This window comes from Nuphar pumila, chromosome 6, assembly GCF_984573655.1.
Source record: "Nuphar pumila chromosome 6, dmNupPumi1.hap1.1, whole genome shotgun sequence".
Classification (NCBI taxonomy): domain Eukaryota; kingdom Viridiplantae; phylum Streptophyta; class Magnoliopsida; order Nymphaeales; family Nymphaeaceae; genus Nuphar; species Nuphar pumila.
This window is the reverse complement of record NC_143254.1, coordinates 92716991-92744923: the sequence shown is the minus strand read 5'-3', so window position 1 is coordinate 92744923 and position 27933 is coordinate 92716991. Positions and strand designations below refer to the sequence as shown.

Genomic DNA, 27933 nt, shown 5'->3' with positions numbered 1-27933 from the left:
ATCATCCTTGAATTATCATTTTGGTTTTATTATGATGTGTGGTTGTTTATGTCTTTGTGAAGGAAGAAAAAGAGAACAACGACCTTTTTTCTGCTGTGTCTGTGATCAGTCCCAACTCTCTTCATTTTTCTTTCCTTCCTCCCCTTCATCATTTTCAGAAGGCGATAGTCGATTTCCTCTGCAAGAGGTAGACAGGTTACAGAGAGAGAGAAAGAGGGTGGGCTTGATCCAGAGAAGAGAGGAAAGACAAATAAGAAAAAAGAAAAGCGAAAAACCAAAGCTACCCGTCAGAGAGACAACGATGGATGCTGCTGCTTTAAGGCTCCTGGACAACCCTGCAACTTTCATAAGGTAACATCCCTAGCTAACCATTGAAGAAATGATGAGAACCCCATCTTGCATCTGTTTCCTCACACCCTTGATGAGCATCAAGTATGGAATCTATTTTATCATCCCTGCTAACACCAACAGATCTGTGTTCCCTTGATTGTTTTCCAGGCAGATACTTCCTAGATGACATGGTGGCACTAACTCTACCACCACCACCACCACCAGTGTCTCCGCCGAACCATCGACACAAAAGCAGGCGAGAAAGGAGGGGAGAAGAAAAAGCAGAAGAATCAAGCAGCAAGAGCAGTGGAGAATAGGGTGTGAAAGTGCTTAATTCTATGTCTGAGAGCCTGCAGGAAGGATGCTTCAGATTCACAGATGTCTTTGGGAGGTCAGGGGTCCAGAGCCAGCAACAGTCCCAAATCCAAACAGCCCACATCCACGGAAATGATAACACAACCATGATGCTCTCAGAAATGTTTAACTACCAACAAGAAGCAGATCTTGTTGGGGCACCATCCAACCTCCATGGAAAGCATGGAGATCTTGTGAATTGGAGGATTCACAACAATAACAGCAGCAGCAGCAATAGCATCACCAATGATTGGTACAGTTCTAGCAGGCAAGAAGTCTTCAACCCTCAACCTCACTTGGCACCTTTAGTGGTGTCAAGGGAAGGAGGAATCAATTATAGTAACCAACCTACCCATGATGAAGATCATGATCATATCCATAATAAAAGTAGTGATACCAGCAACCACAAACATAATAGGAATAGGCAAGAAAATAATAGCAGCAGTAACATAGGGCAGCATCAGATTTCCAGCATACATGCAGATGCAGCAGCCATGCAGCTGTTCCTTATGAACCGGGAGCCGGAGCAGCCTTCAGCACCTCTACACATGCTGCTCCCCAGCCCATCGCCGGATGGTCACCAACTCCATCCCAATTTCCCGCAGACGATGATCTTTCCAGCAACCGGCAACAACGCGATTGCGGCTGCAGTGCAGCTCCAGCAGTTGAATTGGGTGGGCGGCAATGGCGGTGGGGGAAAGCTGAGGAATTGGGAAGGAGGGAAGATAGCAGAGAATCAGGGTCTTTCTTTATCTCTATCATCGTTGCAGCACCTTGATGCGGCGATGCATGGAGGCGAGACGGCCGCCTTAGCAGTGGCAGGCCGGAAGGGCGAGGAATTGAGAATGGATGGAGCTGTTTACCTTCCTTCTCATGCTCATCAGAGTGGTATGTATTCACTAAAGAGTGGTATTGGAACCAATAGCGTTGTTGGTGCATCTGCTGGTGCTACCTTGCCGGGTATGCCGGCTCTCCAGGTCCACCTGGACTCAAACCCAATGGCCTCGGTCTCGGTCCATTCGGCTATGATCCTCAGAAACTCAAGGTATCTGCCAGCAGCACAGGAGCTATTGGAAGAGTTCTGCAACGTGGGGAGGCACCAGGTGAAGAGTAGGAGGCTTGGAAAACAAGAAAATTCCAAATGGGCATCCACCAACAACGTGGGGGACACCAACAATTCCTCTCCTCACCCCCCACTATCTTCTTCTGATAGATTTGAACACCAAAGAAAGAAGACCAAACTTCTTGCCATGCTAGATGAGGTTACTCTCCCTCCCTCTGTGTGTGTGATTGTGTGTGTGTGTGTGTGTGTGTGTGTGTGTGTGTGTGTGGTGTGAGTTGTAACATAGAGTTGATCAGGCAGTGAGATTAATTAGGGGCGATGGGGTTGGTGGGTAATGTTTTTTTTTTCACTATTTTGGGAGATTAGTTGTACTTGGAATTTGAGGTGTAAGGTTTAATTAAGGTAGATCCAATAAGAAACGACCGCAACTTGATTTGATTGGGAAGATACCGTCAGGAGGAACCAAAAATATGAAGGCTGCTGTTTCGAGAAATTTTATTGGCCTGCAGAACGAAACGATTTGATTTCACATCGCAGTGTTGACCTTGTAGCCGGGTTTATTCCTCCTCCCACTCAATCATTAATTCTACAGGAATCTCCAGGCTCGTTCTTTGCTTGCTTCTACATTTGGTATTATTTGCCGCTTCAATACCCTTTTACCCTATGCCACGCCTCTCCCCTTCCATACTACTCCGTAACTAAAAAAATGCAGGTTGGTTGTTAGGTTCATGTAAATAGTGCCACTTGTGGTTGTTTCCTTTTGTTTTGTTTCTTAAGACTTTGATTTGTAGGTATATATTCATTAAATAACTATTATCTTAAAATCTCACTTCTTCTTCTTTGCTTGAGCCACTTAACGTGCAATGTCTTTATTCTTTTTTTGAAAGAAAGTCATATGTACTCTCTCCTTTTTCCTTTTATTTGATTGTTGGGGTTCAAACTTCATGTTATGGCCGTTTTAAACTAGGGATATTATGAGGATTTAATTTTCACCTTGTGTAGGTGAAGAGATAGATATGGAATGGCCATTAACTTCTTTTTCATTTTACCATAAAGTTACTTGCGTTATTGTTGCTTTGGCACATCTTCATTCTTAATTATGGACTAGTGGTTTGTGATGTTGGCTTTAAGGTGGACCGGAGATACGGCCACTACTGTGAGCAAATGCAGCATGTAGTGAACTCATTCGATTCAGTGTTGGGGATGGGCGCGGCGATGCCGTATACGTGCCTAGCGCAGAAAGCCATGTCTAGGCACTTCAGATGCATGAGGGACGCAATAAGTAGCCAACTCAAGATAACAAGTGAGCTGCTCGGAGAGAAGGACGTGGGTTTGCTGACGGGAATCACAAAGGGAGAGACACCAAGGCTTAGGTTTCTAGAGCAAAGCCTGAGGCAACAGAGAGCCTTCCATCAGATTGGTTTGATGGAGCAGGAGCCATGGCGCCCTCAGAGGGGCCTACCAGAGCGTTCTGTTAACATTCTTAGGGCCTGGCTTTTCGAGCATTTCCTTAATCCGTATGTTCTCCAACTTCCCTCTTCACAATTCGTTTTAGAGAGAGAGTAGCATGAAAATGTCTCTTTGCAGGTAACAGACTTCTCAGTTCTTTTTCACTTTGCAGGCAGGATGATGTTCATGTTTCATTCACATATGGAAAACACACGAATGCCAAACCAAAATTGACATATTTCTAGATGCTGAAATTTAGACATTAAATGCCATCCAAGAAATATGCAAGCTCTTGACATGATTGTTGGCTTTTTAAGATGATAACAGTGATAATAATAGCGATATTGTAACGCAGCAGTTGCAGTAGAAGTCGTATGTAGCAGTGGTAGCGACAGCAGTAGTAGTAGTAGTAGTAATTATGAGGAACCGCAGTAGTAGTCATAATGATAAAAGCTTTTTTTTTACCGTCTTTTTAAGTTTAGAAAGAAGAGAGAAAAAGGAAAGATTTATGATTGTTGCAGAATTTCATCAATGTCTTTACGCCAAGTAGGATGATCAGTCATTCTCAAAGCTCAGAACTTTATGTAATGTTTTTCTCGCTGAACCTAATGCCCGTCTTTCTCTTATTTCCAGGTATCCAAGTGACGCTGATAAACATCTGCTGTCTCGACAGACCGGTCTATCAAGAGGCCAGGTTGGTCATCTCTCTTTCTCTCAAGGAAAAAAAAGAAATAAAGAAAAGTTTTACTTGACACCTAACATGAAAGAGGGGTTAAAAACAGAATTGTGCAAAGATGGCAAAAGAATTTTCTACAACATTTGGTGTTTTGTTTGTATCTTTCTGTACTGCTCTAAGAACAGAACAACGTGTGATTTACTTGGGCCTCTTGCACTAAAATATTTACTTTTTTTCTCTTGCTCCAACTGTGGTTTATAAATCATGGTCAGTATCACACTAACACCAGACCAAGAGATTATCTTTTCTATACTACCAAGTGTCTTTTTTCTTTTTAAAAGGTGCTAAAAACAAGGGATAGTTTGAGATCATTTTTATTCATGTAGGGGTTCAACTAGGTCTGTTCAAGTTTCATCTTACCTACACCTATAATAACAACAAAACTGTTAGCTCTTTAGTTGGTGCTTTTTTAGTGTTAATAGGGTTAACTTTTACAATGCCAGGAATAGATGACACTAGCCCCAATAAATTAATGTATTAAGTAGATCTTCATCAATCCAACTATTACAAGACCTTTAATTTTTTGTGCGTATTGTCCCAAAAGCAATAACAAGCCACACTGAAATGGGTATGCGGGATATATAATGTGCATGTAAGCTTGCTCTTTTCAATGTCAGCCTTTTCGTTTTTGCATTTTTTTTCTCTCACAAGCAACATACCGAATTCGTACGTGAGGATACAGCGTGCAAAACTCTGTTTTTTTATTTAGTTACACGGAGAAACTCAAGACCTGGGAACGGATAGATCATAGATCGACCCCGAACATTCAAGGAGAAAAACTCTGTAGCTAGGACCCTCGCTCACAGGGCCTATGCAAGGTGTCAGCTTGTGCTGGGAGGTGACGCCCATAGGGATTGAACCTTAACCACCCTTATGATATACAAGGCACATCCCCACTATGCCAATCCACCTTGGGGTGTGCAAAACTCGGTTTAATACTGGTTTTCCTCAATAAAACTTTGAAAATCAAAACAACATTGAAACTCCAGTTAAAAAAAAAAATCTGAAAAAAAAATAGTGATTTGAGAAAACAGTTTACAACATAAAAATCCATATTAATAAAATAATTTTCAGATAACATAAATATGGATACGTGAACTCGGGTTTGAATCACATTCAGTCTTGAATTTATTATCGTAATTCTACACCCTAACTTGGTTTTGAGCCAAACATCATCTCGTACATATGTTCGTTTTTTTGACATTGTTGTATGTACGTTAAAACCAAATTAAACCCTCATATACTATATATTTACCGACTTTGCATAATTCATTGTTTGTTTTACATAACCAAAATCAACTCATTATATATATATATACTTGATTTTATATGAATATTGGATCGTCCAATTCTAACATGCGGGTGAGTTTTTATAAATATTGAAGGCTTTAAAAATCATGTTTTGTATCGAAATAATATTATCCAACTGTTGTTTCCTAGCAACTTAATCATGCCGAACACATCAGGTTTGCCAAAAACAATTTAAAAACAACCATTTGCTTGCGGCAGGTTAGAAAAGTGGTAGACAGCTACCACTGTATATATATATATATATATATATATATATATATTATGGTCATGTACACACTTGATTTATATATATATATATATATCTAAGCTCCAAAGATAAAGTCTAACCATTGAATCATGTTTAACATATTATATTATTATTTCCAGGTATTTAAGTGGCGCAAATATGTTTTTTTTTATCATTTTTAAACTGGCTTTATTTTCATGAATTATGGCCCATTGATATTTACCGTCTCAAAACTAAAATCTTATAAGTTTTTAAACATGATAAAACCTTTAAATCATGCTAAATACATGCAGTATGGTTGGGTTTACCATTTGGTGGCTAAATCTACATATGCAAACTAGTGTACCACCTTATAGTATCATGGTACACAACCACCATATATTTTCCATGCATGTATACCAATTTCGCATGACTTGTTTTTTTTTTGTGTGTGTTTTTTATCCTGCGCTTTAAAATATGGGGGAGATGGTGCATGTAGAAACTGAGGCATCTTGTCAATCGATACAGGTCTCGAATTGGTTCATAAATGCCAGGGTCCGCTTGTGGAAACCCATGGTCGAGGAGATGTATCAAGAAGAAGCCAAAGAAAGGATTGCTGATGCAGGTGCAGAGGGCGCAGCATCGTCTGACGGCAGAAGATGCCATGTTATTACGGCGGAAAAGGATGGGACGTCCAACCCTGCAGCAGACCCCGCAATCAATAAACACACCAATCTGTCACCAGCAGCATCAAGCCTCGTGAGTAGCACCACCACCAACCACCAAAAAGACGCTGGAAACCTCCTCCTCGACGACTCCGCACCACCACCTGCTCCTTCCCTTGACTCAGACTCGTTCGACTTTTCGGACGCTGGGTTCGAGCACAACCGGGTCAACGCCGAGCCGGGGTTGACCATGCCCCTCGGGTACGGGACCAATGGGCTGTACCGCGTCCGAGACCTGAATCACATCTCGCTAACGCTCGGGCTGCGGCACGCCGGAGGTTTGCAGGAGCAAGGCCGGTATCCGGTGGGTCCGGAGGGTCGTGGCTTCGTCGGTTAGCTGAAAGTGGTGCAGTACTGCGATGGCAGGCCGGAATCGGAAGTGGAGTCCTGAGTATGGAAGGGAAGGAGATCCTGCAGAAGGCGGGTCGATCAGGTACGGTCTCCATAGACGTATATGAATAGGTTATACGTTATGTTTACGTGTGTTGTATGAAGAAAATTCTCCATTGAATATTAAAATTTAATTTATATCGTGTCAAAGACATGATTGAATACGTGGATTTTGGGTATCTCTGATGTGGGGATGTATAATAATAGATTGTTAGAACTCTCTCTCTCTCTCTCTCTTGTTGGTAATCTTAGTTGGATTGTAGTCCATGTTCATCATTGAGGAACAAGTATAGCATGCATGAGCATGTGCTTTGTTCTTTTGTTAAAATATTTGGGATGATGGTGTCATGAGTTTTGGTGAATGATGTCATATTTGGATGCATGTCATCCAGTAAGGTTCTCATGGTCAGTAGCATCATAAGAAATACGAAAGGTGCAGATATGAAGTTTGGTTAATTGATCGAGCTTCTCCTTTTGTTTTCTTGTAGTGTAACTTTACCTTCCTTAGTTGAGAGTTAACAATATGGAAACTAGGAATCACAAGGAGATGCAATTCATCACATTTATAAGCAGAAATGCTAGTGATTATTATAAAGGCTGAAATTTGATAACTTGGTGTGTGTGTGTGTATATATATATATATATATATATATATATATATATATATATATATATATATATATATATATATATATATATATATATATATACACTTCTTATAGCTTAATACAATTTGTAAAAAAAGGGCTAGAGTGGGACTCTTTGTTAATTACGACCAATCCTGCTTATACTAGCCACCTGCTTGGAACGCACAAAACATATGCAAATAAGAAGAGTGGATGAACAATTTTTCCTGCGGAATGAACTAGTCATCGTGGCATGTCTCTTGGTAAAGGTAAACAAGCACTAGTAAAGGTTGAATGTTTTAAGCTTGAAAGTTTTTAGAGAAACTTGTATGCCAACAAGCAAAGTGAGTTCGATTATGGAATCAGGGTGAGGCTTTTGTTTCTGTAGCCGATTGATATATTTGAACGTTTGAATTTATATTTGTAGTGAAGTATTGAGGGAAATGTTGTGCATCCTGCAGTGCAGTCTCTGCTCAGCATTTTGCCGTCGATGGTGCCCTTGGTCAATATCCAAGATATTACTGTGCAGGTAGAGAATTTTTATATTGGATATGTCAGACAATCTATAGATGGTGGAACAAAGTAATAGATTTGTTAGAGGTTTTAGATGTTTCTTTTGGCTATTCAAATTCAGTACTAGTATGACAATTTATGGGAAGATGCACAACTACTAACCTGCAGGAAAGAGATTGAACCTGAGGCAATCTGGTCCTTTTGTCTTTGCTTTGGAAAGCAATAATGCTGGAAGTTGTCAGGAGTCAGGACCCTCTCCAGTTATTGCACAATGGTATACATGAAGCATAGAAAAAGGCTGGCTTCATGAATGATATCAAAACTTTATAATATTTCTTTGTCTTCGACTAACTTATTTAAGGAGCTTGAACACGTTCTAGCTAGATTGCAAATCCATCATTCTCTATCTGATTTCCCTTTTTTACCTCCTTTTTGTTTTTGTTTTTTGTTTTTTTTGTTTTTTTTTTTTGAGAGAGAGAAATTTACAATTCAATCTATATGTTTAAGAGTAAACGTGTCTTCTTTAAGTCAGATGGGGACCACAATTAGGAGAGCATTGATGTCCAATATCACTAATTTTTCGTGATATTGAACGTGACATAGATATCACAATTACGTGCGGGTCAGTCAAGGTACCGCCGATGGTAATACCGTCAGCAGTTGCTTGCACACCATCCATCCAAGTGATGAACGGCGTCCAAACACCATGAAAGGATTGCTTTGTGTGTTAGATGGGCCCCACGAAAGCCTTCCGTTCAATGTTGGGACGATCCAGTAGCATCTGAAATTGTTGGATGCCGTTCATCGCTTGGATGGACGGCATCCAACGGACCCCTGTCCTGATCCGAGGTCCCAGTCGATACCCTAAGATATCTGACAAAGTAATTGGGTTTTAAAGCTTTGGTCCTTTGGAACGTCTCATCTGAATAATTCTCAAGAGCAGAAGATGTAAGAATGTCAACGTCCATGCTTTTTTTCCACGAGTGCAATCACATGGCACAAAACTTGTGCATTAAGCACTTGATTGCGCCTCTGGCCTCACAACTGACATGTCCCGGTCTTCAAGATGGAGGGTGATCAGGTGCTAATGCACAAATATTTTGTGCAATCATATTACACCTTATCTTTTCACTCTTTCCACAGGCATCTAAATTGAACCAATCTCTTTAACCGTGATAACCACACCCACCTGAGTGGCAGTGGGCCTGGAGAGAAGATGCCAACCCCTTTTTCCCAGGTTCGACTCTCGCCCGTAAAGGCTTGGGTGTTGGTGACCCCACCACCCCCACACGGGGTTTACCTCGCAAGGGGGCACACCCACTAAGTGACCTGGGTTCCTCATCATAAAAAAAAAAAAACAACCGCGATAACCTCTCCAATCAAAGAGAAAAGAACAAAGAGTAAAAGCAAAACCATTAATTATTCACAGTCATTTTATCGTTTTTTGGGACAGGGAGTCAAAAGCATTTTCTCTTTTTTGGACAAGCAAGTCAAAAGAAAATTAGGGCTTGAAATTTGAAAATCATGACATGAAGCTTTTTCTTTTAGGACGAGAAGTACTTACTTGCAATGAAATCGGATCTTTTTAGTGGGATGCTTGATACATAATTTTTGCCCTAAACTATTCTTTTCCCGTCTATTGCATGGAGAAATCAAAGTTGGGCACTAGAAAGTTTTACCGAGCTATGGTCACCGGACCCAATCACACAAAACCCGAGGCTCCGCTTGTTTGGTAGGAGTTGTTAGTGCACGTCACCTTGTATTGGGACGTTGTGAGTTCAAAACTCAATGGTAGGTAGTATATAACTGGTGGGGGTCTGCCTAACCCCAGCTTGCCTATAAAAAAAAAGAAAAAGAGATGCACACCCCAGCTATTGAACTCAGGGCATTCTCCCACTTGAATGTCTTAAGCTGACCCATATAGCCAGGTGTGCGGAGCCTTTGTGGGCAATGTTTGTTATAACTCAAGAAGGAAATTCCAGCTAGTGGGTGCACTTATTAGGGTACCATCATTTAAATACTGACTAGGAAACAAATCATTAAACTCATCAGCAATGAATATATATATATATATATAGAGAGAGAGAGAGAGAGAGAGAGAGAGCAACATAAGAAAAAAAATGATAATCAAGTGGGGGCGTCCCCCTGTTAAAAAAGATAGGGATTGTACGTCAGAGACTCAGAATATAGAACCCAATGCTTATGAATCGTAGAATATATTGTGCTAACCTCCTTTTTCCAATAATTCTTGCATGGGATACTTTGGGTGTTAGCTAGATAGCGTACAAAGTAGGACCTAATGAATATGTGCTGCGATAAAACAATGATTTGAGCCCACGAGAAGCAAATCCCCAGCTTGCTTTCACCACAAGATTCAAGTTCATGTCCCCCACTTTAAGAAAGACATCAGAATCAGATAAAGCATTGGAAACGGGCCTAAAAATTGGATCCGAACCCGACCCAATTTGATTCATCTTTGGGTTAGGGTCTGAATGTGCCTGTAATTGTAGGTTTGTGTAGGTTATTGAGTTTGAGTATTAATGGTTCAAGTAATAACTAGACCTTTTTCTTAATAAGGTCTAAAATTTGTGCCCTGATCCTACCCAGTTTGATTCGGGGTTGTAGATCGGGTCTAGGTATGATTGAAATTATAGACCATATGGGTTAATAGGTCGGGTAGGGTACAAACTGATTGGATTGACATAATGATATTTATATAAAAAGAAAGGTGGCAAATCGGGATTTGGTTAAAATTGGGTCGGATATAAATACTTTGTATCTATTTAGTTCCTTTCAGCTCGGGTTTGAGCCAGTTGGGTGTCGATCCCGGTCCAAAATGGTTTGGGTTTGGACAAGCATAAAAAGGGCTTGGGTAAGAAATATGTTTGGTAAGGATCAACTCGGGAGCTAATGGAGTTTGCAATTGAAAAGAGTCAAATAGTAGGGAGCACATGCTTGATTTTGAAAACCTAGTCAGACCCTTGGTCGATTTGCTTCTTTTGATCCTAATTTCAGCACAAAAACTGAACCCAAAGCGTTGGCCAAGTTTTCCAATTAAAAGCCAAGGCTTGGTGGATTCATCTGACCCATTTCAGTGCATGATCATGATGGGACTCGAATTGATCCGAGTAACATTGAAGAAGGGCTTCAACTCCTTGATACATTCGATTCCTCTCTTTTTTAGCTGGCACAGGATTTAGTCTTTCACCCATTTATTAGTCGTGAATTAATGTCAGAATTAAGCCAGTATGAGATAATCGGGTAAGTAGTTGCTACGATCGATTGTACCTACAATGGAGTTAACAAAACCCTTGTTTTCAATTTTTTTGTTTTTCTTGGTAAATCAAACCTCATATATGTGATCTACAAGCTTGGCAGAATCGGTACCAGCCCTGGATCGATTTTCAAAACACCCCAGAGATTCAGCCAATTCCGATTCTGAACTGAATCGAGCATCGGCCAATTCTGATTCATCAGCTTGGCTTCATTATTTCATATTGATTTCTTGGTGATACGACGATACTGACAACATTAGTCCGAACTTTGTTCTTAGAAAAACCAACACGTTATGCTTTCTGTGTTGGCGTTTATGGCATCAACATACATAGAAAGCGTACCTAGAAGTGTATCTGCTGATGCCACAGAGTGTGCGTGCGGGTGTTCAGCGTTCTCCTCATCCGGCCGACGCCCACGATGAGCTCAGTCCTTAGGTCGACGGTAAGCAAGACCCTATACCACGTCATCTTTATGTGAAATTTGGGTAGATTTGCAGCGAAACTTGGTATCAGTATTCGAATAATCTATGTGTCGACACGAGATTGAGCTCTTGTTATTTAAAAATGACACGGCTACTTCATTATCACAAAAGATCTTAAGTGGTCTCTCAATAGAGTCCACAATACCAAGACCTATAATAAAGTTTCTTATCAAAATGACCTGAAATAAAACCTCATATAAAATCAATAATTTTTGTCCCAATGGATTTCAGAAATTTCTTCACTGTTCAGCAGTGAGAGATAACATCTCAAATATTTCAAGTCACTCAAGATTACAAAAACAGCAGGCTAAGATTATTCGAATACTGATACCAAGTTTCGTTGCAAGTCTACTTAAATTTCACATAAAGATGACGTGGTTTAAGGTTCTGCTCACCGTCGACCTAAGGCTTGAGCTCATCGTGGGCGCCGACCGGATGAGGAGAACGTCGAACACCCACACACACACTTTGGCATCAGCAGATACACTTCCAGGTACGCTTTCTATGTATGTTGATGACGAAAATGCCAACATTGGGTTATGGGCCCACGATGAGCCCAGGCCTTAGGTCGATGGTGAGCAGGACCCTATACCACGTCATCTTTATGTGGAATTTGGGTAGACTTGCAGCGAAACTCTCATCATCTTCGTAGCAGGAAACCCCCTTATATAATGGAAAAAAAGATAGCTACGTACGTAACTGTCACCCACTATCTCCCCATTATGTGGCCCACTAATGGTGTCAAATTGGGTCACTCAAATGGGTTAGACCCAGATCCGTTATGTCCAACATTCTCCCACTTGACCCATTAGCAAGTATCATTGCAAGTCTACTCAAATTTCACATAAAAATGATGTGGTATAAGGTCTTGCTCATCGTCGACCTAAGGCCTGAGCTCATTGTGAGCGTCAACCGGATGAGGAAAATGCCGAACACCCACACGCACACTCTGTGGCATCAGCAGATAGACTTAGATAGACTTTCAGGTACGTTTTCTATGTAGGTTGATGCCAAAAATGCCAACATTGGGTTATGGGCCCATGATGAGCCCAAACCTTAGGTCGACGGTGAGCAGGACCCTATACCACATCATTTTTATGTGAAATTTAAGTAGACTTGCAGCGAAACTCTCATCATTTTTGTAGCAGTCAACCCCCTTATATAATGAAAAAAGAGGCAGTTACGTACGTAACTGCCACCCACTATCTTCCCATTATGTGGTTCACTAATGTGGCTCACTAATGGTGTCAAACTGGGTCACCCAAATGGGTTGGACCCAGATCCATTATGTCTAACATTCTGAACACAATGTATGAGACTTTTCTTTGTGCAGCTACGCAAAACACACCAATGATTTGCAGTTCTTTTGCTCCTTCCAGCAATAGTTTAGCAACGGGAAAGTTTTCCAATTTTCACAGTGAGCATTTCTGTATCATGTTTGCGCTCTATTTATTACTTTCACCTTTTGCTTCACACTTAAAACGTATACCAGTCAGCTTTCGAACCCCTAATATTTTTTTCTGCTGGAGTGCAACATTTTCAAACAGAAAATAGCTCAGATTGTCTCACATAGTAGTGAACTGATGGCACAGTTGTCACTGAAAAATTCAAGCCTTCTATCACTTGAGAACACCACACTATGTAGTTTTAGCTTACCGAAAACCAACATGTTGAATTAGTAGAGCATTCTTCCTTGTGAAAATCCTAAATACAAAAAAACTATCATTTGTACCCACTTAAACATAAGTCACGCAGAAGCCCCATCTTACCATGTTCTGGGCATAGCAGTTCAGACAGTCTACTCATCAGTTGGACACCTATTCATGATTTGCAGGCTATCCATCTAACCTGGTATGAAGGCATGAAACGCATACAGAAAAACCACACTGTGGGAAACAAACCTTCCTCTAAAAAACTAGCTACTATTTTGCAGCAAACGCTGCTCTTCCAAATAAGGCCTCACAAAGGCCTTTGTCCACCAAACTTCAAATGCCTGTTGCAGATTAGGGCAGTTGTTGCCGATCTTCAAGAAACTACCCAACCAAGCAAGCAGAACGCGTTGTTGGTTTTCAAGTGGAAGTGTCAAAATGGTGCGGCCAATTCCTTCCTCCACCAATTTCCCATCGAATGATCTGCATGCATGCAGCAACCAGCTGTAGTCATTAATCAGAGGCTGCAACCATTTATCTGACAAGAGGCATCTTGTTTCCTTGGAAGCCAACACCTCGCCTCTGCCTATTGCCACAAATAGCCTCGATGTAATGCAGCTGACCGGGTGACGCAATGCAATCAGGACCCTTGGATGAAGCATCACCAAATCGTTTTGGCATGACCACATCAGCACAAACTCATCAGCTGCTCGCCTATCTATTAATATTTCAACCAACCAGAGTAGATTGTCAGCCTGCAGAGCTATTTGCTTTGATATGGATTCCTTACTGTTCACATACATGTCAGTGATCCCAGGCTCTGCTGCTTGAGTAACCAGAAGCAACAGCGAATCTAAGCAGCTTCTACAAGAACTATACAGATTTTCATTCCAGATATCCACTGATCCATTGTTGGGAAATTTGTTTCCTCTTAGTAATTTCAGTATTAAGGATTTCATCTTACGCCGACCCTTCTCTTCATTTCCTTTAACAACAAGTTGGAGTATATCGGCAAGAATATCACGAGGAGAAGTTCTGGTTTCTGGAGAGACCCGTTTAAGCAAAGGGGTTACTCCTACAGCATCAGTCTGAAGGCCTTGAAGAGATGTCACCACCTTTTCCTCTTCTTCTCCAACCCATGGCACTGCTTCCAAGAATGCTAGGCAGGACTGAACACCTGCACGGAAGCCAAGCATTTCCGAGACCTGCACAGCACCCACTACTCATACTGAACAACAAAGATGCACAAGCAAGAAAATTTATCATTGAAACAAAACAACATCAATCAGCCTATGTCATAAATTGACAAACACCGTGTCCAGGCTGCTTAGATTTTGTGAACAGAAAGGACATGATAAAGCCTGTTTTAAATTTTCGAAAAGGAAAAGCATATCAATATTAATTTAGAACATTGAACATTGTGGGTTTTTAAATTGCATCATAAGCAAAATAAACAAGCCCCAGAACCAGAAAGAACAGGATCAAAGGATACTCATGCAAGATCAGAGCTAAACAAAAGTACTTGCACTTCTGTTATCCCACAATGGTTCAGCATGTTTTCTTTGCAGTTTATTAGCAGGCAATAGTCAATGAACCAAAAGATATAGGATTAGGATATCCAGAGAAAGCAATAACTATGGATTACAATGGAGGCAATATTGAGTCCAACAGGACCAGCTCCAGGGGGGAAACCTTTAGAATGCGCTAATAATGCTTAACCACAATGCCTATGTACACATTTATATCACTGGATCATAATCATGGTTAATGCAAAAAAGACCTACTCATGTTTTGCTCAGATGTAGCTAAGGAGATATAAATCCTGCTTCTGCTTCCAACGCCCATACTAACCCAACATGGCTCTTCATTCACACATGAAAGAAACAGCCAATTTTTAATGCATATAGGGTCCTTGAGAATATCTTCTTAGAAAACCACCGCATACCTGCAGTACTCTTTTGTAAAGAGTAGTTCGGAGGTTTTTCAATCACAATGATCACAGAAATTGGACACAACATTTTATCTTATTTGTGATAGCATTGCAGTAATAATCAATAATAATAATCTCTGAGGTCTACACTTTCAGCAAGACAAGCAAAGGATCCAAGTCAGTTCCATTATTTTTGCATTCAAGTGGAGGATTTTCATTTCGCCTTGAGAATGATAGGAAATCTTTTTGAAACCTCAGACCTGCTTCATTATCATATTTGCAACCATAGTCACCTGTATCGGTAAAGGTAATTTCTTGGAGAGATTTTCAAAAGTTGATAAATCTCGAGAATATCTCGGAAAAATCTGGGGAGTTTAAAAAATTGGAAAAAATATAAATAACACCAAAAAACCTAAGAAAATAATATGTTTTGTATTATTTTTCTTTAAAAAATATAAAGAAACATGTTTTAAAGGTTTTAAAATATAAAAGAGACAAAAAATAGGAAATGCAAACTAAAAAAAAACTCAAAAATATCACGATAATTTTTATTTGCTGATATTTTGAAAATATCACGATATATTCCCGATAATATCGGCAAGCTTGAAATTGTCGATAATATCGTGATATATTCAAAATATCGGTAATATCTGTGACAGTGTTTGCAACTAACTTCAATATTTAATATTTTTAGGTTATAAGCTCCAATTCATTCATAGAAATACATGAAAATAAAAAAGGTAACAAACCTTTTGAAACAAAGTTTGCCATCATCAATGGCTTGCTTTCGCAGATCAAACTGTTATAAACCATAGAAATAGGAAAAATAACAAAATAAAGCCTAATATTTTACAAGCAAGATCCCTAAAAAGGAAAGTAGGGTTGTAATTGTCAGATGTTTGGTGCACATCAAATCTGATTTGAAGTTCTAGATTTAGATCTATCTAGAACAAAAGCCGATCAAATTAGACCAATCAATGTTGTAAGTATTGTAATGTATTGTACAATACAGTATAATACATATCATTACTATAGGAAAAAGTGATATGATACACTCTCGTATCATGATATGAGTGTGTATTGTATCTGTATCGTATGTATTGTTGTATCGCATGATACAGGATGTATCGTGCGATACACCTTCAACACACTTTAAAAATGACTGAAATTTGTTTTTTATTTTTTGGGTTTTAAAGACCATGTTAGAAAATGACTACGCATTATCGATAGATCAAAAAAACAAAAAATGGAAAGAAGATGAAGAAATAAACCACACAAAGAACAAAGATTTTACGTGGTTTGACAAGAGTTGCCTACATCCACGATTGCACTAAGTCTCACTATTGAGATGAGAAACCCATAATTACAAAAGACAAAATTCCCTCTTTAAATACAAAGTGTCTAGGGCAACCGATTTTAGGCAAATTTACAAAATTACCCTTTAAAAATATACTGCAAAAATTAAGGATTTATATCAAGGTAAAAATCAGGCTCCATACCAAGGTTACTAAAAGCATCATAGGACATGGGTAACCACACTTTCTTGAAACATGTTTCGGAAGCACGAAACATGGTGCTTTCGAAATGTGCTAGGAAGCGCCAAAAAAAATTGGGAAGCGAGCATCGTGCTTCCCCTCGCCTTCCCTTCTTTTTTTATTTTTATTTTTCTTTCTTTTGTGGCTTTTCCCTCTCTTCATATGTCCCTTTCGCTTCTCTTTTCGCTTCTGAGATGATTCCTGGTTCACTTCTAAGTCATTCTGCGCTTTTCGCTTCCTAAAATTTTGGAGGTGCCTCGCTTTCTGCTCCCGCTTTCCCAACTGGCAACTCTAATCCACACTGTTTCAACAAACATCTTGAGAGTCGTCTTCATCATTTGTGTAGAGTCCATTAGAGGGGTATCCACCAAGGTTGTTACACTAGGAAGCGGAAGCAGAAAACGACACGGAAAGCAAAAGCGAGAAGAGATACATTTTAAAATATATAGGAAACAAGGAATAATATATATATATATATATATGAATTGAATGCGAGTCAAAATAAAACACAAATAAAAACTAAAATAAAAGTTACTAATATTAAATTTCATGATTTTTTAGTATAAGAATTAATTTTTTAACAAAATCTAAAAATAATGACTACAAATTTAGAGAAAGCATGTGAAAGTGAGTGAGAAGAGAGAGAAAACACATAAAAAACATGAAAATTTGAGTAAAAGAACATATAAGAAGAATAGATGCAACGTGTGAAAAGCATAGGAGAAGCATGGGGGAATCAAAGTTTTCATCAAGTTTCAAAAGCAAGGAGGGCTTCTCACCTATCTAAGAAGCTTCTGGTAACTCTGGTATCCACACACTTTAGGAGTCGTGAGAACAATTTGGGGGTTGATCCGTAAGCAAAGGAGAGGGATTCTGCGTTTTGCTCAAGTAAGAGTGCATTTTCAATCAAGAAATTGGGTTAAGATAAAAACATTCTTATTATTTGCTTCTTATTGAGTTTTTTTAAGAAAGATGGCATTAGATGATTCGGCTTGGCACTGGAGCGCTCAAGTAATGAGTGAAAACATAAATATTTTTTTGTGAGATAGTTGATGTTTAATGATGTCTTATACAACTCATAGAGACATAAATGCTTCATATGTGACTTTATGGTTGTATTTTATGCAATTCATTATTGTTTCATGTGTTATGATTTTTTGAGATTTTTTACTAGTTTTTTCTGATGTTTTATAATTTTGTTAGAATTTTTGAAAAAAATTATTAAAAAAACATGAATTTTTATGACACAATATGATACATATCTTATTTTGGGCCTGACCGATAGGGGGTAACGAGACTATACTTACAACCTTGAGACCAATGTCTAATCTGGATTGCAGTCCAGCAACTATTATTTAAAATATCACCGGATCTGGCCCACAGTAAAAGTTACACATTTTTCCTCATGAAATTTGATTTATTAGCAGCCTTAAGTGGAAATAACCACATCATCCTTTCTTGAATCTAATGACATCAAATTAGTGAAAAAGAACTAAATAATATGCGTGATTTGGTAGGCAGAGTAGTCCCCAGTAGCTCATCTCAAGGTGAAGACACTGTAGCTGCCTACAGCTAATTTCAAGTCAATTGTGACCAAGTACACCTGATCAAGAATACCCTTCATCATGAAGATCTTACTGATTGATTTTGAGAGCTTCAAAATCATATCAATCATTATAATTAAATTTTCACGAGTCTGTGTGGAGGCACTTTGGAAAACTGCTGTTGAACTTTTACACATTATGGTACACTAGTTGGAGCTTCATTCCACAGTCCACCATAAATGGTCATCAAACTACTTATACGTAGGTGCCGTTATTTTAAGAGAGTTTCTTATTCAGATACGGAAATGTCCATGACATATATAGTACCAAATTAATAACCAAAACATTTGATTTTTTTATTTAAAGTTCTGTTGCAATATGGGCGATTGGTTTTTAGATCACTCCAAAAATCAATCTAAAGAAAATTATTCTATACACGGTTTACACTAAAAAAGCAAAAAAAAAAAACACATCTATGGGTTCAGATTTCGCAAAAGACAGCTGCCACTATGATTTTCAGAACTGTTCAAGACTGATAGAAGGTTAAACCAGTTAGAAGCTACCAATTCTCTCTCTCTCTCTCTCTCTCTATATATATATATATATATATATATATAGGGTCAATATTTGGTGCCATAGAAGGAATCAAATTATATGGAACTATTGAGCTGAAATTCATAGGTTTTAGATTTTTTTTTTAAGTTAAATCTTATGAATCTACAAATTTTTTAGTGGGAAATGAGTTTTGAGCTATGTCACATGGGTGCGGGTGCGACACGGGTGCGGCGCAATTTCAAAAATTTTGAAGGACTCTGCTATATATATATATATACTCTGTCAAAGTTGAGACCATTAAGGGACAAGTGATGAGTTGTGAAGCCTGATTCAGGGTTTTTTTCCTTACAGGAGGGGGGGTTCCCCGGTGTGGGTCCCGCTGAGCGGTCAGCAGGCCGGGGTCCAGGGGGGCCCGCCCCTTGCGGGGGTTACCGTACCCAGGTGACATAGGAGTGTGCAAAAACTCTTGTTGTCCCTGTATACATTTACAGCTGCGACCAGCAGCTTTAGCTGCAAGATATTTGAAAATGCAGGTAAGGCACATTGACAACATTCATGAATGGGAGCAACAATGGGCACAAGCTCTGGTTAGGAGCCAGAGTGTGCTAAACCTTTGCTTTGGCCGACTGCGGACCATCTTTCTTTTGACTGCAAGCGTGTCCCCGTGATGCGGCCATGATCAAGGCACGACAAGGCCGAATATACCCTATAGCTATCCAGCCCAGAGATCCAGTCAACTCTATCTATCAATATGGAACCAATAGCTGACACTAAAAGATAAAAGATCACTAGCTAAGCCAAATAGTCAGAAGTCTCACATGTAGTCAAACAGCACAGGGTGGCAACAAAATTCATACTAAATTTTTATATAAAACATAAGCCAACTTATGCAAAAGAGACAAAAGACAGATCACGACACAGAAGAAACTCCTGTAAAACGCAGTTTACTTTCAATTAAAAGTAAAATGTTAGAGAGAGAGAGATTATCTGATAACATGGTCTAAGAATTCAATTTATTTACTCTCTTCCCAAAAAAAAAATATAATAAAACAAAAGGAAATTAACATGTACCAATCTGCAAATAGCAAACATATGTGAATTTGTCTACATTAATATCAAAAGCATTGCCATATGAATGAAGAGAGATGATCTTAACAAAATCATTCAACATAAACGCTTACACCCGAAAAAAGAAGAAAGTAGAGAAATCCAATCTATAATAAATTAATCAAGTTCAATATTAGTTTAAAAAAAAATCCAAGACTAATAGAACCTAAAACCGATTCACAGGACCAACAAATTAACATATGATACCTTAAGAATCTGAAGAACCCGCGAGATGCTCTGCTTAATGAGCCTCTGCTTAACATCCTTGCAGTACATCAAGCCAACAACCTCCACACAAATCTCCACGTCCTCACAGTCTAGAATCTCAATTTTACGGGGAGTGACCGAACTCCGGGCGATACTATCGCCGAAGAAAGCGCTCTTTCCGGCGAGAACGTCCGCATGGACGGCCAATTTAACAGTGAACCCTTGTTTCCCGGACAATAAGATCTCACAGTCCCTGGTCTCAGCCTCACCATACTCAACACAAACAACCGTCTTCTGCACCCCACGATTGTCTGCGGTCTCCGAGTTCTGAGCATCCGAAACGACCACTCTGGGCCTAATGGAAGGTGGTTTTGCCTCCGTTCTCTTCAAAGAAGCGGTTCTGAGAGATGGGTGACTGTCTTTTCTTCTGGAGAGATCGCTCTTTTGGAAGGCAACGTGAGAAGGGCAGCACCAGAACCCCTCTGGGGTCACCGCAATGGGAACGTTCCTGATTTTGGTGTGTGCGTGATCGACCCTCTTCACTCTCAAATCCGCCATTTTTCCAGTCCGATTAATACATGGAACTGGTATGGTTTGTGAAATTTTATACCAGACCCGAGTTCTGATTAAGACCCTTAATTTTAAAATAATAACAAAATATGGTTTTACCAGGTGTAGTTCTTATCGGGTCCGGATATGGTTTTTCTTATAGTGAACCTGATTAAACTCGGGTCCAGACCCAATACCATACCTGCCAATCTGGTCCAAGTCTGGTTCCACCTAGGTCCCAACCAAACCCAACCCATTGACACCATGCTTTGAAGGAAAATGCACGGATTAGGCCAGAGACCCTCAATTATGAAATCACTGTTTCTCAAATCTGATCTCCCTAGTTCGGGATCGGATTCAAATGCTGCCTAAAGGTGTGGACCCAACCAGACCCATGGGTCTCTAAAATCGGGTGGGTTCGGATTTGCCGCATTCAATTGCACCCCTTTAGTATGAATCGATCCTAATCTTTTCATACTATTATTGTCTTCATTCTTAGGTCCTTGACATGTTATCAGTCAAGAGCTGATAAGTCTCACTGAGCCCCACGATTCTTTTGTTGGGGACCCGAATTTGATTCACGATAATACTATTTGAACCGATTATTTAATAATTAAAATCAATGATAAAAATTAAACTTCTTTTTTCACTATGACATTCTAGCAAGGTGGTAACTATAAATTTTTAAGTTTTGACCCTTTTAACTTTTTACTTTTCCTATGCAATCATGTGAATTGGCATTTCACGAGATCTCACGTTTCTCTCATCAGCCCAAAATCCAAGTGTACTACCCCTCATTTTGCTAAATTGAACAAAATAATGTATTTTAGACATAAAGTCTCTGTTTGCACGTCACCTTGTATTGGGACGTTGCAGGTTCAAAACCCAATGGGATAATTGTATAACTGGTAGGGGTCTGCCTAACTCTAGCTTGATTTAAAAAAAAAAAGAAAACTTACCCCCAGTCAAGTCAGCTCGGTTTCATGGACCTAAGTGATAAGTCCATACCAATGTTGTTACTATAGTTGCGAATGGGCTGATTCATATTGTATCGGCCAGAAATCAATATGAAAACAAGCTGATTCTGCTTATTTTTAAATATTTTGTTTAAATGGTTTAAAATATTTGTTAATATTTTGTGACGCATGTCATGTCATCTGCTGGTTGAAAATTGGCAGATTCAGTTCAAAATCAGAATTGTCATATGCCCTGAATCGATTTGTTTTGAAAGTCGATTAAGGGCGGACACCGATTCTGACATCATTGATTCATACTGTCAGTGTTTAGTCAATAACCCCTACATCTCAAGTTCGGATCCGAGTATTTGGATCTATTTTATAAAGTACAATATTTTTTGTGAAAAACCTTTTTTTGTTACTTTTGTTTACAAAAACCAAAGGAGTGATCCACAGAATCTAGCTGGGGTTGGATCTGTTTTGGATCCAATTGACCCAATCCAGGATCCAAATCCATTGGATGCACGTCAATGTCAAGCACTAGCATGGATCTAATTGGTTTTGGACCAGTTTGGATACAGACCTGATTTGACCAGATCAAAATCCAATGGCACACCAGAACTCAAGTTATGCGTGGATCTAGTTGGGTTGGACCCAATTTGAATCTAAACCCAATCCAATCTTGATCCAGATCCACTAGATTCACGTCAGAGCTCAAGTCTGGCAAGGATCTAACCGGATTTGGACCCAGTTGGATCTAAACCGGATCCCGATCGATGCCAGAGCTCAAGTCTGGCCTGGATCTAGCTGGGTCTGGACACCGTCTAGACTCGAATCTGACCAGAACTTTGGTCCATGTGGGCTGGATCCGTCAATGCATCTTATATGGATTATGCAGATTCACGTTACATCACCCCTTGGAACTTCATGTAATATCTTTTGTGTACCAACTAAACCTGAGGGACAAGGAGCAGTGTTATCACATTAGGTTGCTTGGACAATATATGGCACCCTAAGCTAAAGAGCAGAAAACCAAGTGATTGATATGACAAATCTAATGCCTTGATTTTGCTTTTGAACTTCACTCTTTGTTTCTTTCTTGGTTATAAAAGGACACTGAGCAATGGAGGGTCTGTGAAGATCTGCACTTTAGATGTCACTTTCTTTTCTGTAACACTCATCCATGTAACGTCCATAACCATCTGATGTAATGGATCCATGTAAGAAACCAACCATTGTACAAGGTCAGGTTCTGATTTGGAGTTGGATCACCTGTACCATATATGGATCCGAAGTGCTATTTGTGATTCCACACAGCTATATGGATCACTGTAGGTTTATCACGTTTTGTTTTCTAACTTGAATGTGGTCATGATTAGTTGAAGTGTGCTCTCAGGAGCTTTTAGCTTTAAAAAAGCAACTTGCATGTATTTCCAAAAAAATTGATTCACATACAGCTTCCAAGACTCTTCTTTAGTAGTATTTTTGAGATATATATATATATATATATATATATATATATAGAGAGAGAGAGAGAGAGAGAGAGAGACGCCAATATGCAGGATTTTTAGACCAATCCCCAAGAAGTGAAAGTGCTTTACATGGACCCTTCTGCAAAAAATGCAGTGTAACTCTGTCTTCTAGTAGCTACTAGTATTTGTGAGCCTATCTCTTTTTCGATAATAGTGCTATTCACCCCAAGCGATGTCAAATACTTTTGCTCCCCTTTATCTTATTTCAGGAAATATTAAAAAATATTGGCTACACCCACCCTAGGGTACCGTGCTCACTAGCTAAAACTCACATACACAAATGCTGAAGAGTATTTGGCTACACCCTAGAGTACCGTGCTCACTAGCTAAAACTCATATACACGAGTTTTATTTCATCAATTTGATCCCGCGTGTTGCGTTCAACCTGGTTCTTTCCCTACAAAATGCATCTATGAGCAACTGGTTTGGACGTACAAACATGATTTTCTTGATCATGACCGATAAATTTTGAAGCCTTAACAAAAAATCTGCTTATGTAATGCAATCAGATGATTCAAAACATGTTTTTTGTCTAACAGTCCGTATAGATCATATCTATAGAGCTTGATTCATAATAAAGAGGGCACCGTACAGTCGAGGGTACCCAATATTTTCCCCCCAAATATTTCTCGAATTTGACGCTCTGTATAATTGATTCTCTGCCTGGGCAGGCTGGTATGATACAGTTTTTTTTATTTTACTTGAGAGCCAAGCCAACTTGACGTAAGTTTTGACGTCCACTCATCAACTTGGTTTTGCATTTTTTCTTTTTCCTTTTTGAAATGGTTCATCATTTTCACCAACGGGGCCTCTTCTTGTCTGGTAGGAGCAACTTGTGAACGTCAACTTGTGTTGGGACGTTGGAGGTTCAAAACCCAATGGTATAGTGTGTAACTGGTAAGAGTCTGCTTAACCTCAGCTTGCCTTCACAAAAAAAAAAAAAAGTGTCGTGTTGGAATCTCACGAGCCTCGATCTCCCTACCTGCTTAGAGAGCCTTGAAAGAATATATAAATTAGACCAAAAAGGATAAAAATTGCTCTTAAGATTAGTACGCTAAAACAAATGCAAATCAACCTAACCAATGTTGTCAGTATCGGTTTCGGCCCTGAATCGTTGGACTGCCGATTCATTCAGCTGTACAGGCCGATACAACTGAATCATTCTGTATGGCCTAAATAATAACGTGACACGTGTTTAAACTATTAAAATAACGTGACACAAGTTAAAAGTATTAAAATAATATTTAAAATAATTTTATTATTTTTTACATTTATTAAAAATAGCTGAATCGGCCCTGAATCGTATCAAAATTCTGCCGATATGATGCGTGTCGGGGCCGATACTCACTGATACTGATAACATTGAACCTAACACTGCTTCAGCATCTTGAGAAGACTGAGTTTTTGCTGGCATACAAGCTAACTAATGGAAGAGAATACAGGAACAGAGATGTGCTGGAATTGGCTGATGCCTTACTCGCCCAGTTGGCAGCGTGTTTAGGGAGAAGGTGCTAACCCCTTCGTCCAAGGTTCGATTGGACGCTGGGTGTGCAGGTGACTTTAACTGGTGGGCTCCATAAGAGCTTGGGTGTCAGTGACTCCACTCGGGTTTTACCTTATGGGCGACCGGCCCATTAAGTGACCCGGTTCTCCGTGAAGGTTCCTTCTAAATTGTCATACACAAAAGAGGCTGTCTATTATGTCTTAATTAACATTAATTTTTAGTATCAAATCCATTTTTATACTGCCTTCCATCCTTCTCAGAGGGAGCAACATACCCAAATAACAAATCGTCTGGTTCAGGTTTGGGTTTTATCAGGTCACAAAATTGAAATCTCAGACCCGGACCTGCATAATTTCAATTTTTTTTTTATTAAAAATACACATAAAATAGAGTCCGGATAAATAGCAAAAAACATAACCCAAACCTGACCTGCATATTGCTCCGTCAGGTACACCCTAAACAAACCCGACCCATTGACAGCCCTAGGTTCTCGTAATTTGAAACCACAGTGAGAAAGGTTACTCGGGATAGGGATCATCTATGAATATGAGATTCATCTTTCTCTCTAGAAAAAGGAGCGGGTATGCACAGGTAGAATCCACCTTGAATTCGGCCCAAGTTACAGTTGATCCGGATCTATGACCTCTGGATCACATTGGGTCAAAATTTGAGTTCCACCTTTCAGATGCTGAAAAGAATCCTGCGATATATTCATGGCACTATTGAGTATGGTACCCGACTATTGTTCAACACTCCAATTCAGTTATATGCTTTCTCTGATGCAAACTGGGTAGGATGTCCTCTTACTAGAAGGTCCACCACTGGTTTTTGCACATTTCTTGATGCCAACTGCATATCGTAGAGTACCAAGAAACAACATATTGTTGCCCATTCCAGCACTGAGGCTGAGTACAAGGTTATGGCTTTGACAGTAGCTGAACTTACATGGTTATCATTTATTCTTTGGGATATCGGGATATATCTAGCTGAACCACCCATCATCTTTTGTGATAACCTTTCAGCTCTTCAAGTTACCATTAAATCAATCTTTCATTCTCGCATGAAATATGTTGATATCGACTTTTACTTTATTTGAGAAAAAGTAGCTCGTGGGAGTCTCATCACTAAGTTTGTATCGTCGTCTCAACAAGTTGCAGATATCTTAACTAAAGCCCTTCCATGAACTATCTTTGATTTGCTTCGAAGCAAACATGGGTTGTGAATTCACCCCAACTCGGCATCAATAAAGAGTTCAAACTTAATAAAGAGTCCATATGATAATGATAATGCTATGAGGAGTTTGGTTGACATGAAGAGTTTGAACTTAATGGAGAATCACCCACGTCAAATGAGTTTGAGCTCTATGAAGAGTCCGAATAATCCAGATAATCAGAACTTAATGAAAAGTGATAAGGTTCATGTTAATATATGAAAAATAGACTCTGCTCAACCATCACGTTGAGTAGAGTCGTTGCACCGTGGATGTAGGTGTTCATAAACACCGAACCACGCATATCATGTTTCTTCTTCTTTACCTTCTTTTATTTTCAGATTATTAGAGTCATGCTACGAATCTTCATTCAGATTTGAACATACCTTATTCCCAAGCTAGCTTAACAAACGAAAATAAGAAAGCACCGAAGAAATAAAGGTTTTTTTTTTTGTATACCCTTGTGTTGTGTTAAATGTTGTTCTCGTGAACCGGAATGTTGAAATGAACAAAAAATGCACAAATATAGTGCCAATAAGAAGCTTATACAATCACAAGAACAATGGTCTCTAATGGACTGAATACAATCTCACAAAAGAGATAAGCAAAATGACTATAAAAAAAACAAAAAGGCACAAAAGCCTATAAGAATAAAGGAATCTTTATATATTCCACACAAATGCTACTAAGAGCATTGACATACAAGGGATGAGTGAGGCTCTATTTATATAGCCTCACTTGAGGATTGGGAGGCAGTCCAACAACCGTTGGACTGCCTTCCAATGGTCATATTTATGACAATTGGGAGGTACTCCAACAACTAGTTGGACTATCTCCCAACAGTCATAATATGACAAAACAAAAAAGTCAAAAAGTAAAAATCTAAAAATACATTTCAAACCCTAGTGAACGGTGCTAATTACAAGTTTACAAAAACACTAAAAAAACCTTTGATAGAATACCCTTGACAGGGTATTTGTATACAACTAATTTTAATATTCCCTCTCAAACTTGTGTTAAAATCACTGAAAGTTTGCTAAGAAGATACAAAAATTTGGGTAGGGGAAGAGCTTTAGTGAAGAAGTCCGCAAGTTCAAACTCGGATTGAACATATGACAAAGTAATAGTTTCCTTCAAATATTCTTTGCGAACATAGTAACAATCTATCTCAATATGTTTTGTTCGCTCATGGAATGTATGATTGCTGACTATATATATGACATTTTTGTTATCACAACACAGTTTTGAAGGTTCAGAGACATTAACACCCATATCGAAAAGCAACACTCTCATCCACATAACCTCGGTAGTTGTTGTAGACATAGCCCTATACTCAATTTCTATAGAAGATAAAGACACTTTCTGTTATTTTTTGCATTGCCAAGAAATGAGGGAATCACCTAAAAACATACAAAAGCTTGTAGTTGAGTGACAATTATTGGGATCTCCTTCTCAGTCAGAATCAGTATAAGCAATAAGATTTAAAGATGATGAAAAAGATAAGAATAACCCTTTAGATATGGTTTTCTTGATGTATCAAATTATTTTTAATATTAAACTCATGTGAACCATCGTGGGCATGTATTGAAATTGACTTGCGGTGTGTACGACATAAGCAATATCTGACCTTATAATGGATAAGTACATCAATGATCCAATAATTTGTCTTTAAGGAGTTCTATCATCTAATAACACTTCGTCTTCAACTCTCATTTTTGCATTTATTATTTCAGGAGTATCAGCATATTTTGTGTCAGTGAATGTTGAATGTTCAACAATATCAGCTGCAAACTTGATTTGAGATAATATGCACCCTCTTGGCAAATAAGCTACTTCAATTCCTAAAAAATATCTCAAAAAACCAAGGTCAGTCATATCAAAAGAATTTTTAAGCGAAATTTTAATATCTTCAATTTCCTTTTGATAATTCTCAGTGATGAATATATCATTAATGTATAAAAAGAGAATAATAAATGAGGTACTTGTAGATCTAACAAAAAGAGCAGTATTAGTGTAACAAGATTTAAATTTAAGTTTTAACACAGTTCTACTAAATCTGTCATATCATGCTTTAGGAGCATGTTTAAGCCCATATAATGTCTTTTGAAGATGGGGAACCATGTAATTTTCAATGGTCAACCCCGAAGAAGGATCCATGTATACTTCTTCATTTAAGTTTCTATTTTAGAATGCATT

General features: G+C 38.9%; 1 protein-coding gene and 1 pseudogene across 1 annotated transcript; one reads left to right on the top strand and one right to left on the bottom strand.

Annotated features, from left to right (window-relative positions):
- The first annotated feature begins 36 nt into the window (after window positions 1-36).
- Window positions 37-6781, top strand: LOC149835170 (uncharacterized). The gene is made up of 5 exons (XM_090011742.1): window positions 37-351; window positions 499-1946; window positions 2879-3264; window positions 3830-3890; window positions 5977-6781. Exons 2-5 carry the CDS (start codon window positions 669-671, stop codon window positions 6508-6510), a joined length of 2259 nt encoding a protein of 752 aa, XP_089867868.1. The 5' UTR covers window positions 37-351; window positions 499-668; the 3' UTR covers window positions 6511-6781.
- A 6593-nt stretch (window positions 6782-13374) lies between these two features.
- Window positions 13375-20544, bottom strand: LOC149835169 (BTB/POZ domain-containing protein At3g50780 pseudogene; annotated as a pseudogene).
- Between the last annotated feature and the right edge of the window lie 7389 nt (window positions 20545-27933).

Excerpts from the sequence above, each read along its gene's own strand:
- LOC149835170 (XM_090011742.1), top strand. The coding sequence starts at position 669 with ATGTCTGAGAGCCTGCAGGAAGGATGCTTCAGATTCACAGATGTCTTT. Across the intron at positions 3,265-3,829 it reads TTCGAGCATTTCCTTAATCC|GTATCCAAGTGACGCTGATA; the intron begins GTATGTTCTCCA and ends TCTTATTTCCAG. Across the intron at positions 3,891-5,976 it reads CCGGTCTATCAAGAGGCCAG|GTCTCGAATTGGTTCATAAA; the intron begins GTTGGTCATCTC and ends CAATCGATACAG.